The sequence below is a fragment of the Entelurus aequoreus genome, linkage group LG05 (genome assembly GCF_033978785.1).
Source record: "Entelurus aequoreus isolate RoL-2023_Sb linkage group LG05, RoL_Eaeq_v1.1, whole genome shotgun sequence".
NCBI classification, from domain to species: domain Eukaryota; kingdom Metazoa; phylum Chordata; class Actinopteri; order Syngnathiformes; family Syngnathidae; genus Entelurus; species Entelurus aequoreus.
This window is the reverse complement of record NC_084735.1, coordinates 77,716,798-77,729,297: the sequence shown is the minus strand read 5'-3', so window position 1 is coordinate 77,729,297 and position 12,500 is coordinate 77,716,798. Positions and strand designations below refer to the sequence as shown.

Here is a 12,500-nt window from a genome sequence, read left to right as displayed (position 1 = left end):
CACCTGGGATACGCCAGTGACTTTTTCAACCCGTTGGCGGTTGAACAAGCTGCACTTTTTAAACATTTCACAGCCGCACTGGTGCACTATCAAGCGCCTACGAACGCATCACCAGATGCCTTTTAGTGCCTCTGTCTTTCCTCAGTGGGCGTCCGCATCGGAGAAGTTGCGTAAGAGCATGATGTCACAAATTGAACCCAAATGGACTGCAGCAGTAAACCAAGATCATTCTACTGACAGTAAACCAAAATCGCCTTTTTGAGTAATCATTTTAAATACATATCAAATATTTAAAAATGTGTGGATTCGTATAGCAAGATGCCGTAATTAATTATGTATTAATTATACAGTGGGACCTCGTTTACATCGCGACAAATAGGCCTCTGTGTGCGGACCATGTCTCGGTGTATGAACGCTTCATTCATTCATTCACTTTTCATGCTGCTTGAAACCACCGGGGGCTGCCATTTTGATGACATCACTTCCTGTCCACGGGCACGGCCATTTTGAAGAGGCATGGGCGCGTATGTGGCATCCTTTTTACATCCTGTAGACAAAGGCGTGGCCATTTTGAAGAGCTTTGATGGCGTGCAGCACTTCTGACAAGGTTATTTCAACAATTGTCGTACCTTGCGCAGGTCGGTGCTGTGTGAGCCTGTCTTAGAGATCACTTTGTGTGATCAGAAACGTTTTAAATGTGTCCAAACTCTCACAGTCTTGCTGTATAGCTTCGGGTTGCTAGACTGGTTGCAGCCCTTCAGTTCAAGGATTTTATCAGCGAAGGGGGCAAGTCTTTAATTGTGATGAGACCGAAAAAGATGCCACAGCGGACCTTTTGTTACAGTGAAGGAAAGGCACTACCGGGACACAAGCCGATGAAGGATCGCTTCACACTGCTCGTTTGTGCTAACATTAGTGGTGACTACGTGAAGCCACTGCTTGTTTGTCACCCCAAAACTTCCAGAGTGTTCAAAAAATATATTGACATTCAAGCTTGCTTTAATATTGTTTGAATAAAAAAGAGATTGTTGAGCCATCATTCCCATGTTATGTTGGTTGTTAGATACACACATATACATATATACACACGTATATATATATATATATATATATATATATATATATATATATATATATATATATATATATATATATATATATATATATATATATATATATATATATATATATATATTCTTGTCAAAGTGTGCATTTTCTTTTGCTAAAATAGGGACTTTTGTCGAGGCTAGAACCATTGTTTACATGGATTCTTATGGGGAACTCTGCTTCTCTGTATGAACTTTTCGGTTGGCGAACCATTTTGAAGAACCAAATTAAACCGAGGTTGTTTTATATTACGCCATGTTGTGTATGCTAAGCGGTGCTGTGTTATGCTATGCTATGCTACAGTGCTTATGTAACGGAGGTCAGCCAGTGCACTTTTGCCAAGTGTACGTTGGTAAACCTCACTCCCTAAAACCTTAAGAGCTTGCGCAAACATCGATTGGACAGTTTTGGCTTTTAGCCCGGTGCCAATCTCTAGGTTTGAGCCGCAAGCGGAACGGAAGCATGGGACTAACTAAGAGGGTTAGATATACTCAAAAAAAGGTTTTCCAGGGCCCACATTTTCAGGTAGCTAAGGACCAAGGGCGGACTTCTGTTTGCTATGCTATGCTACGCTACAGTGATTATTCAACAAAAAAAATTAATTCTGCTTTCGCTGTTCTTCTTCATTTGTATTTACTGTAAAAGCAAGCAAATTAAACCACCATCAATATATTTATACTGGCCCCAATCCCTGGTTGGCGTACCGGAAGGTCTCCTAAATGGCTTGTTCAAATGTTAAATGCAATACAAATAAAATACATTATTATTATAATTATTGTACCAGGCCGCAAATAAATTTGTTTGAAATTACCAGTACATCCATTTTAGTTTTTGTATCCCGAGTATCTTATTTCAAAAGAATCACTAGGGTCACAGTAGGTTAGCAAAATAAGTTGCAGGGAAACAAGGACAAGAGTCCCATTGACTTTATTTTGCTGTGTATTACTGTAGTAATTGGTGAAATACAGGTAAACGGTAATAGTTTTTCCCCCTTTTATTCATATGACATTACTCTGTAATCTGCACTGATATTATATGAACATTAGAGGTGTCCCGATACAACTTTTACACTTCTGATTCCGACATTGCAGCCTTCGGTATTGGCTGATAGCGATATTAGTTGGAAACAATGTCAGCATACAATTATTATTTTGGTGTGATGAATGTTACAAAAGGTTTTGTTTAAGATAAATCAGTCAAACAGAGAACAATGGTAGGTATGAAAAAACACTAACCTGTTTATTATTAACCATCTGCAATGGACTTATGCTGTCTTTGAATTGAAGTAGAATGCAAATGAGTTTTTTGGCAACACCTATTGGATTAAGTTAAGACCATGATGCAGTAAATTGAATAATGCGGACACGTTTGTTGCTGGTTACTCTGATAAGCTTCTGCTTTGGAGACTTTGTATGTGTAAGTAATATGCAACTACAATGATTTGATACTTGTTTATACTGACAAAGGTCGGAAACTACAATATTGTTTGATTAGGACACTTATTAGGTATGTCTAGCTCGTGTGCTATTGTGTGCTTAACTGCTGTGTAGCTGCTAGCTTTTAGTAGCCTGTAGTTTACTTTTTGTAAATGACTTGACTAAAATAGAAGAAAAGACAAACCTTGTGTGCTTATTGGAGGACATTTAGATGTTAACTGGTTGTCCTACTTTTCACAAATCAACACGGTGCAGGACTGCTTGTATCGGTGCCTTCATCAGAGATTTAAGATGCAAGCCAATATAATCCGATACTTGTTTTTTTGCTGATAACAAACCGATATCAATATAGGATCAGGACACCCTTAATAAACATACATTGTGGTTTGTCCTCAGGACCTCCAGTCCAAGGTGTTGCAGCTGCGGGAGGACACGGTGGCGCTGCGGACGTCCGCCGACCACATGGAGGAGAAGCTGAAGGCGGAAATTCTCTTCCTGAAGGAGCAGATCCAGGCAGAGCAGTGCCTCAAGGAGAACCTGGAGGATACGCTGCAGCTGGAGATCGAGAGCTGTAAGGAGGAGATCGGTGAGTGATCAGTGATGAAACTCTGGGGGGGTGTAACAGGAAATTACGTCAGAGGAGAACATTCCTCATCAACTTGGGGTAGAATCCACCGTGAATATTTGTTGTGATGTCCTCCAGATGTGTTCTTTTCTGTTTCTGTTGTTTCCCCTTTGTTGTCATTCAGACATCTTGGAAGGTATGACAACATGTACTTCCCACCAGCTTGAGTGTGTGTGTACAGTGTTAGGTGTGCTCTAATACACACTAATGCTCACATCGATGCAAAACTTGCTTAACTGAACACCTCATCTGCACTTTGGTCTACCAAACGACTAATTCGAGCTTGTGCAGCTTTGCCACATTCTCAAACCAACGTGCTGAGGCCATGAGCCGTGTTTTTGATCCTATCACAATGTATCTTCTTCCCACAGCGTCGTTCTCCAGTTTGAAGACGGAGTTGGAGCGGACAAAGGCAGAGAAGGAGCAGGTATGTCAAGTGTGATATGTTATACTGTATGTTTATGATATATGTTATATTTTATATGGAGCTAGACCGTTTAGCATTTTATACATAAGTAATAAAACCTTAAAGTCACATCTTATAATATATATATACATATAACCCTTTAAGGCATTTGTGATTAGGGGCTATATAAATACTCTTTGATTGATTGATGTATATGTGTGTGTATATATATAATATGGCCCTGCGATGAGGTGGCGACTTGTCCAGGGTGTACCCCGCCTTCCGCCCGATTGTAGCTGAGATAGGCTCCAGCGTCTCTCTCCCCCCCCCGCAACCCCGAAGGGAATAAGCGGTAGAAAATGGATGGATGGAGATATATATATATATATATACACACACATATATATATGTGTGTGTATATATACAGTATAATATATACATACAGTATATGTATCTAAAGATCTAAAAATGTTTTTCAATTGCAATTCTTTATTTAAAATAGGGACAGCACATATGAATGAACATATATATAACATGTAAATATGTCAGGTTTTAGCCAAAGGCTAATTTCTGCCTGTAGTCCCCAGACGACAATAACATTCACACAAAACAGAGAAAAGTCAGGATCACCACCACAGACTCAGTAAACTTTTACTAAATACACAAAAAAATTATTCCTGTCAAACATTGTTCACAAATCTGTCTCAATCTGTGTTAGTGAGCATTTCTTCTTTGCCATCCCACCTCACAGGTGTGGCATATCAAGTTGCTGATCAAACAGCGTGATTATTGCGCAGGTGTGCCTTAGGCTGCCCACAATAAAAGGCTACTCTGAAATGTGCAGTTTTATCACACAGCACAATGCCACAGATGTTGCAAGTTTTGAGGGAGCGTGCAGTCGGCATGCTGACTGCAGGAATGTCCACCAGAGCTGTTGCCCGTGAATTGAATGTTCATTTCTCTACCATAAGATGTCTCCAAAGGTGTTTCAGAGAATGTGGCAGTACATCCAACCGGCCTCACAACCGCAGACCACAAGTTACCACACCAGCCCAGGACCTCCACATCCAGCAGGTGCACCTCCCTGATCATCTGAGACCAGCCACCCGGACAGCTGCTGCAACAATTGGTTTGCATAGCCAAAGAATTTCTGCACCAACTGCGAGAAACCGTCTCTGGGAAGCTCATCTGCATGATCGTCGTCCTCATCGGGGTCTCGACCTGACTGCAGTTTGTCGTCGTAACTGGCTTGATTGGGAAAATGCTCACATTTGATGGCGTCTGGCACAGTGGAGAGGTGTTGTTTTCACGGATGAATCCCGGTTTTCACTGTTCAGGGCAGACAGCGTGTGTGGCGTCGTGTGAGAAAAAAGTTTGCTGATGTCAACGTTGTGAATTGAGTGGCCCATGGTGGGGGAGGGGTTATGGTATGGGCAGGCGTATGTTATGGACAACAAACACAAGTGCATTTTATTGATGGCATTTTGAATGAACAGAGATACCATGACAAGATCCTGAGGCCCATTGTTGTGCCATTCATCCAAGACCATCACCTCAAGTTGCAGCATGACAATGCACGGCCCCATGTTGCAAGGATCTGTACACAATTCCTGGAAGCTGAGAACATCCTAGTTCTTGCATGGCCAGCAGACTCACCGGACATGTCACCCATTGAGCATGTTTGGGATGCTGTGGATCGGCGTATACAACAGCGTGTTCCAGTTCCTGCCAATATCCAGCAACTTGGCACAGTCATTGAAGAGGAGCGAACCAACATTCCACAGGCCACAATCAACAACCTGATCCACTCTCTGCCAAGGAGATGTGTTGCACTGTTTGAGGCAAATGGTGGTCACACCAGATACTGACTGCACCCCCAATAAAGCAAAACTGCACATTTCAGAGTGGCCTTTTATCGTGGGGAGCTTAAGACACACCTGTGCAATAATCATGCTGTTTAATCAGCATCTCGATATACCACACCTGTGAGGTGGGATGGATTATTTTGGCGAATAAGAAATGCTCACTAACACAGATTTGTGAACAATATTTGAGAAAAATGAGTCGTTTGTATACATAGTAAAAGTTTTACATCTTTGAGTTCAACTCGTGCAGTTCAACTCATGTTGTTTATATTTTTGTTCACTCCATGTATATATGTAGATATTTGTACATGTATATATCTTATATGTATGTATATAAATGTAATATTATTTATATATATATATATATATATATATATATATATATATATATATATATATATATATATATATATATATATATATTGTGTGTTTTTTTATATTATCAAATCATTTTACTTTTGTTAAAGTACTTTTTTTTTTTTTAAACACCCTTCCTTTTAATAAATACCATGTGTTCTCTGCAGTAAATAAATGCACCCAGCCACTATTTGAGTTGCAAACCATATATTTTTTTTTCTGTTTTTGAATAAATGTATTTCTCGGTGTACCTCGCAAACCGTGTTTTATTTGTGTGTAGTTGCGGAGCAGGTTAGCGGAAAAGACAGAGACACTGGAGAACATCCAGGCCTTGAGGATGAGTCTTGAACAGCATCTTAAAGAGCTCAGTGCAGTCAAGGTCAGTTTCCGTCTTATACAGTAGGAGCTGATATGCGCTAAACGCTAACTGTATTTTGGCGGCAGACAATGGACCTATTGTCTATCCGGTGCAGAGCAATTGCTGTTAAATACAAACAACATACATTTCGGATTAAAGATCTATGCTCTGTTACCTTTCATACATAAATCCATTTATTGAAATGTCATCGTAGCATATCATGCATTATTGGGACATCACAGTGTCGCTAGATGTGGGCAAACTTGGCTCAATGTCTATTAATATTGTTATTAAAAAAATATTAATATCATCAAAGCATACCATGCATTGTCGTGGCTGATCTAGCACCAAACTGCAAAGGAGTACAAAAAGTTTATTTTGCACATTTTGGAGATCATGTGCCTTTAGATCTTGAAAATGTATGTTTGTTATAAATTTGAAGGCATCGCAGCATCTCCTGCACTGTCGTGACTGTTCAAGCGCTGTACTACAGAGGAGAGGAAAATGTTTATTTTGCACACTGTTGCAAAGTTTAGAGATGTTGTGACACACTCCTGGATTTTGGCAAAGTTTGGCAAAAAATGACCAAAAGTGCATTATTTTTTATAATTATCATCAAACCGTGAAGGACAACAACACATATCAGGCACAAATACTGCAAACCGCCATAAGAAGAAAACTCTTATTTTGAAGTTTGCCAATACTCCATCAATGTTGGCGTTAGGAATTTTCAAAATGGGGTCCCAGGGACCCCATCAAGTCATAAAAATGGGGTCCCACAGTAAATTTTTGGGGTCCCACTTTTTTGTGACCGTTTTGAAAACAAATCATAAATGTATGCATTATCCTGTTATATCTCAAATTCTATATTGTGTTTTGGAAAAAGATTGTCATAAACGTTACTTGATTCATTAAAATTTTAAAAAAAATACAAACGAACACAAATTTTTATGCATATGTAAAAAAAATTCTTCTTTCCTTCATGGCTTTCTTCTTTCCTTCATGGATTTTTGGCCAAAGTAAGACAAAGAAAACAATGTGAAGTTGTCTTTATTTTTTTTGTTTTATTGCCATGATTTTAATAGTCCGGCCCTTCATGTGGCCCCTGAGCTAAAATGAGTTTGACACCCCTGCTCTAGATGTTGGGCTCAAAAATGTAGGATTTTTAAAATTAAGTTAAACTTAAAGTCCCAACGATAGTCACACACACACACACACACACACTAGGTGTGGTGAAATTTGTCCTCTGCATTTGACCCATCCCCATGTTCACCCCCTGGGAGGTGAGGGGAGCAGTGAGCAGCAGCGTGCGCCGCGCGTTTGGTAATCATTTGGTGATTTAACACCCAATTCAAACCCTTGATGCTGAGTGCCAAGCAGGGAGGTAATGGGTCCCATTTTTATAGTCTTTGGTATGACTCGGCCGGGGTTTGAACTCACGACCTACCGATCTCAGGGCGGACACTCTAACCACTAGGCCGGTAATTTTGTTTGAGAAATGTTTTAGGCGTCGCCACATATTACTCACTCACTGTCTTGAGTGTTTTAGCACCATACTCACAAGGAGAAGGACAAAAAGCTTATTTTGCAGATTGTATCACACATTTTGGAGATCTCGAAAATCCCTCTAGATATTTTGGCAAATTTTGTCTAAAAATCCCGGAACGTCTATTTGTTTAAGTTTAAGGCATCACAGCATATCCTGCACTGCCGTGACTGCTCTAGTGCCATAATTCAGAGGGGAGGAAAAAGTTTCATTTGCACATTTTTGAAATTTTAAAGATCATTTGATACCGCATTCAAACATTTACTCAATATCACCAAAATCCATTATTTATTTTGACTGTTAGTGAACTATTGAACACGTGAACATACAGTATATCATACACAGTCTAAACTTACTGCAAACCAAAAGAAAAAAACTTATTTTGCAGATTAAGTATTTTGGAGATCATGCCTTTAGATTTTGAGCTAAAAAATATAGAAATTTTGTATAATTTTTTAAATTTTTTTATTGAAGGCATTGCCACTTATGCACCTTCATGGCTGTTCTAGCACCATACTGCAAAAGACAAGCGGAAAAAAGCTTATTTTGCAGATTGTATTACACAAATAAACTCGACTCATTTTGGGCATCATGTGACACTACCATCAGAGTGCTTCTGGATTTTGATCAATTGCGTCTGAAAATCCTGCAACGTCTATTTGAAAAAATTGAAGGCGTCACAGCATACGCTGCACTGCCGTGACTGTCATAGCACCGTACTACAAAGCAGAGGAAAATATTTATTTTGTACATTGTTGGACATTTTGGAGATCACATGACACTGCATTCATGGTACCTCTTAAAAATGCCACCAAAATGCATTATTTTTTACTGAACACGTGTCATACACCGTCTTTATTGTACTTACTGCAAATCTCATTTTGCAGATTTTTCCGTATTTTGGAGCCCATTTGACTTCACTATCATCATGCTTTTAGATTTTGGGCTCAAAAATATAGAATTTCTGCGAAATACTAAAGGTATCGCCGCATATCACGCACCGTCGTGAGTGTTCCAGCACCATACTGCAAAAGAGAAGAAGAAAAGCTTATTTTATAGCACATTTTGGACATCGTATGACATCAGAGTGCCTCTAGATTTTGGCAAATTTTGGCTACAAATCCCGAAACGCCTATTTTATTGTTTTTTAAACATTGAAGGAAATGTCGGAGATCATGTGACACTGCATTCATGGTCCCTCTTAAAAATGGACTCAGTGTCACCAAAATGCATATTTTTTTAATATTAGCAAACTACTGAACACATATCATACACAGTCTTTACTGTACCTACTGCAAAGCTCATTTTGCAGATTGTTGCCTATTTTGGAGCCCATTTGACTTCACTATCATGGTGCTTTTAGATTTAGGGCTCAAAAATACAGACTTTTTGCGAAATATTTAAGGCATCATGCGCCGTCATGCACCATACTGCAAAAGAGAAGAAGAAAAGCTTATTTTGCAGATTTTAAAGAACATTTTGGACATTGTATGAAATCAGAGTGCCTTTAGATTTTGGCAAATTTTGGCTACAAATCCCGAAACGCCTATTCTATTTTTTTTAAACATTGAATGAAATGTTGGATATGATGTGACACTGCATTCATGGTCCCTCCTAAAAATTTACTCAGTGCCACCAAAATGCATTATTTTTTAATATTAGCAAACTACTGAACACATAGCATACACAGTCTTTACTGTACTTACTGCAAAGCTCATTTTGCAGATTGTTGCGTCTTTTGGAGCCCATTTGACTTCACTATCATGGTGATTTTAGATTTAGGGCTCAAAAATACAGAATTTTTGCGAAATATTTAAGGCATCATGCACCGTCATGCACCGTACTGCAAAAGAGAAGAAGAAAAGATTATTTTGTTGATTTTATAGCACATTTTGGACATTGTATGACATCAGAGTGCCTTTAGATTTTGGCAAATTTTGGCTAGAAATCCCAAAACGCCTATTTTTGTTTGAAAACATTGAAGGAAATGTTGGAGATCATGTGACACTGCATTCATGGTCCCTCTTAAAAATTGACTCAGTGCCACCAAAATGAATTATTTTTTAATATTAGCAAACTACTGAACACATATCATACACAGTCTTTACTGTACTTACCGCAAAGCTCATTTTGCAGATTGTTGCGTCTTTTGGAGCCCATTTGACTTCACTATCATGGTGCTTTTAGATTTTGGGCTCAAAAATACAGAATTTTTACGAAATATTTAAGGCATCATGCGCCGTCATGCACCATACTGCAAAAGAGAAGAAGAAAAGCTTATTTTGCTGATTTTATAGCACATTTTGGACATTGTATGACATCAGAGTGCCTCTAGATTTTGGCAAATTTTGGCTAGAAATCCCAAAACGCCTATTTTTGTTTGAAAACATTGAAGGAAATGTTGGAGATCATCTGACACTGCATTCATGGTCCCTCTTAAAAATTGACTCAGTGCCACCAAAATGAATTATTTTTTAATATTAGCAAACTACTGAACACATATCATACACAGTCTTTACTGTACCTACTGCAAAGCTCATTTTGCAGATTGTTGCCTATTTTGCAGCTCATTTGACTTCACTATCATGGTGCTTTTAGATTTAGAGCTCAAAAATACAGAATTTTTGCAAAATATTTAAGGCACCATGCACCGTCATGCACCATACTGCAAAAGAGAAGAAGAAAAGCTTATTTTGCAGATTTTATAGCACATTTTGTATTGTATGACATCAGAGTGCCTCTAGATTTTGGCAAATTTTGGCTTCAAATCCCGAAACGCTCATTTTTATTTTTTTTTAAACATTGAAGGAAATGTCGGAGATCATGTGACACTGCATTCATGGTCCCTCTTAAAAATGGATTCAGTTTTTATTTTATTTTTTTATTAAATCAACATAAAAAAACACAATATATACATTACATATCAATATAGATCAATACAGTCTGCAGGGACTTCACTATCATCGTGCTTTTGAGTTTTGGGCTCAAAAATACAGAATTTTTGCGAAATATTTAAGGCAGTGGTCCCCAACCACCGGGCCGCGGACTGATTGGTACCGGGCCGCACAAGAAATACAAAAAAAATATATATATATATTTAATTTTTTAATTTTTTTAATCAAATCAACATAAAAAACACAATATATACATTATATATCAATATAGATCAATACAGTCTGCAGGGATACAGTCCGTAAGCACACATGATTGTATTTCTTTATGAAAAAAAAAAATATATATATAATATAGAATAGAATTTCTGCGAAATACTAAAGGCATCGCCGCATATCATGCACCGTCGTGAGGGTTCCAGCACCATACTGCAAAAGAGAAGAAAAAAGCTTATTTTATAGCACATTTTGGACATCGTATGACATCAGAGTGCCTCTAGATCATACTTGCCAACCCTCCCGAATTTTCCGGGGGACTCCCGAATTTCAGTGCCTCTCCCGAAAATCTCCCGGGACAACCATTCTCCCGAATTTCTCCCGATTTCCAGCCGGACTTAAGGCACACCCCCTCCAGGTCCGTGCGGACCTGAGTGAGGACAGCCTGTCGTCACGTCCGCTTGGCCAACCAAAAAGTAACCACAGAACACTATAGTGTTCTGTGGTTACTTTTTGGTTGGCCAACGGTTTACGTTGTATTGCGCACCCTGACGGCAAGTGTGGGAGTCTGTTCTGAAGTATGAAGTAAAGAGACGTAACTTCGTCACCTCGCCTGGTTATTGAGTCCAATCCAATCCAATCCAATCCACTTTATTTATATAGCACATTTACACAACAAGAATGTTTCCAAAGTGCTGCACAGCCATGTTAAAAACAATATTAAGAACAATATTAATAACAATATTAATAACAATATTAAAAACAATATTAAAAACGATATTAAAAACAATATTATGCTACACCAATGACTGAATAAAAACAAAGAATAAATGAATAGAAAACAATACAGAGACAATATAAAAAATAAATATGAATAAAAACGATTTTAAAGGGTAAAACCAATTAAAACAGTAAAATAGACATCAAAATTTATAACCCTAACCCTAACCACACAGGACAACAGAGGACAGAAGACCACACAACTCACGTAGTGTTAAAAGCCAAAGAATAAAAGTGGGTCTTAAGACGAGACTTAAAACACTCCACTGTGGAAGCAGTTTGAACATGGAGGGGCAGAGTGTTCCAGAGTTTAGGGCCGACCACAGAGAAGGCCCTGTCTCCCCTGGTTTTAAGTCTCGTCCTGGGCACCACGAGCTGGAGCTGGCTCTCGGACCTCAGAGTCCAACCCAGAATATTACACTGCCCATACCTACGCTCCTTCAAAGGCTGTGCTACTGGCTGCAAAGCATTGCACTTTCAAATACAACAATGAGTAGAGAGGAGTGTTATGTGTGTATATGTGTAAATAAATGAACACTGAAATTCAAGTATTTATTTAATTTATATATATATATATATATATATATATATATATATATATATATATATATATATATATATATATATATATATAATAAAATATATATATATATATATATATATATATATAATAAAATATATATATATATAATAAAATACATTATATATATATATATATATATATATATATGTATTTTATTTTATATATATATATATATATATATATATATATATGTATTTTATTATATATATAATAAAATACATATATATATATATATATATATATATATATATGTATTTTATTATATATATAATAAAATACATATATATATATATATATATATATATATATATAATAAAATACATATATATA

General features: G+C 37.6%; 1 protein-coding gene across 2 annotated transcripts in view; it reads left to right on the top strand.

Moving 5' to 3' along the window:
* The window catches only part of rabep1 (rabaptin, RAB GTPase binding effector protein 1), a 47,647-nt gene that overhangs the window by 31,492 nt on the left and 3,655 nt on the right, over positions 1-12,500 (top strand). The window contains exons 14-16 of one of the 2 annotated variants that reach the window (XM_062048969.1): positions 2,940-3,129; positions 3,540-3,595; positions 6,077-6,175. In XM_062048969.1, the coding sequence (XP_061904953.1) occupies positions 2,940-3,129; positions 3,540-3,595; positions 6,077-6,175 (345 nt within the window). The remainder of the gene's footprint in view (positions 1-2,939; positions 3,130-3,539; positions 3,596-6,076; positions 6,176-12,500) is intronic. The other variant, XM_062048970.1, reaches the window with a different exon arrangement.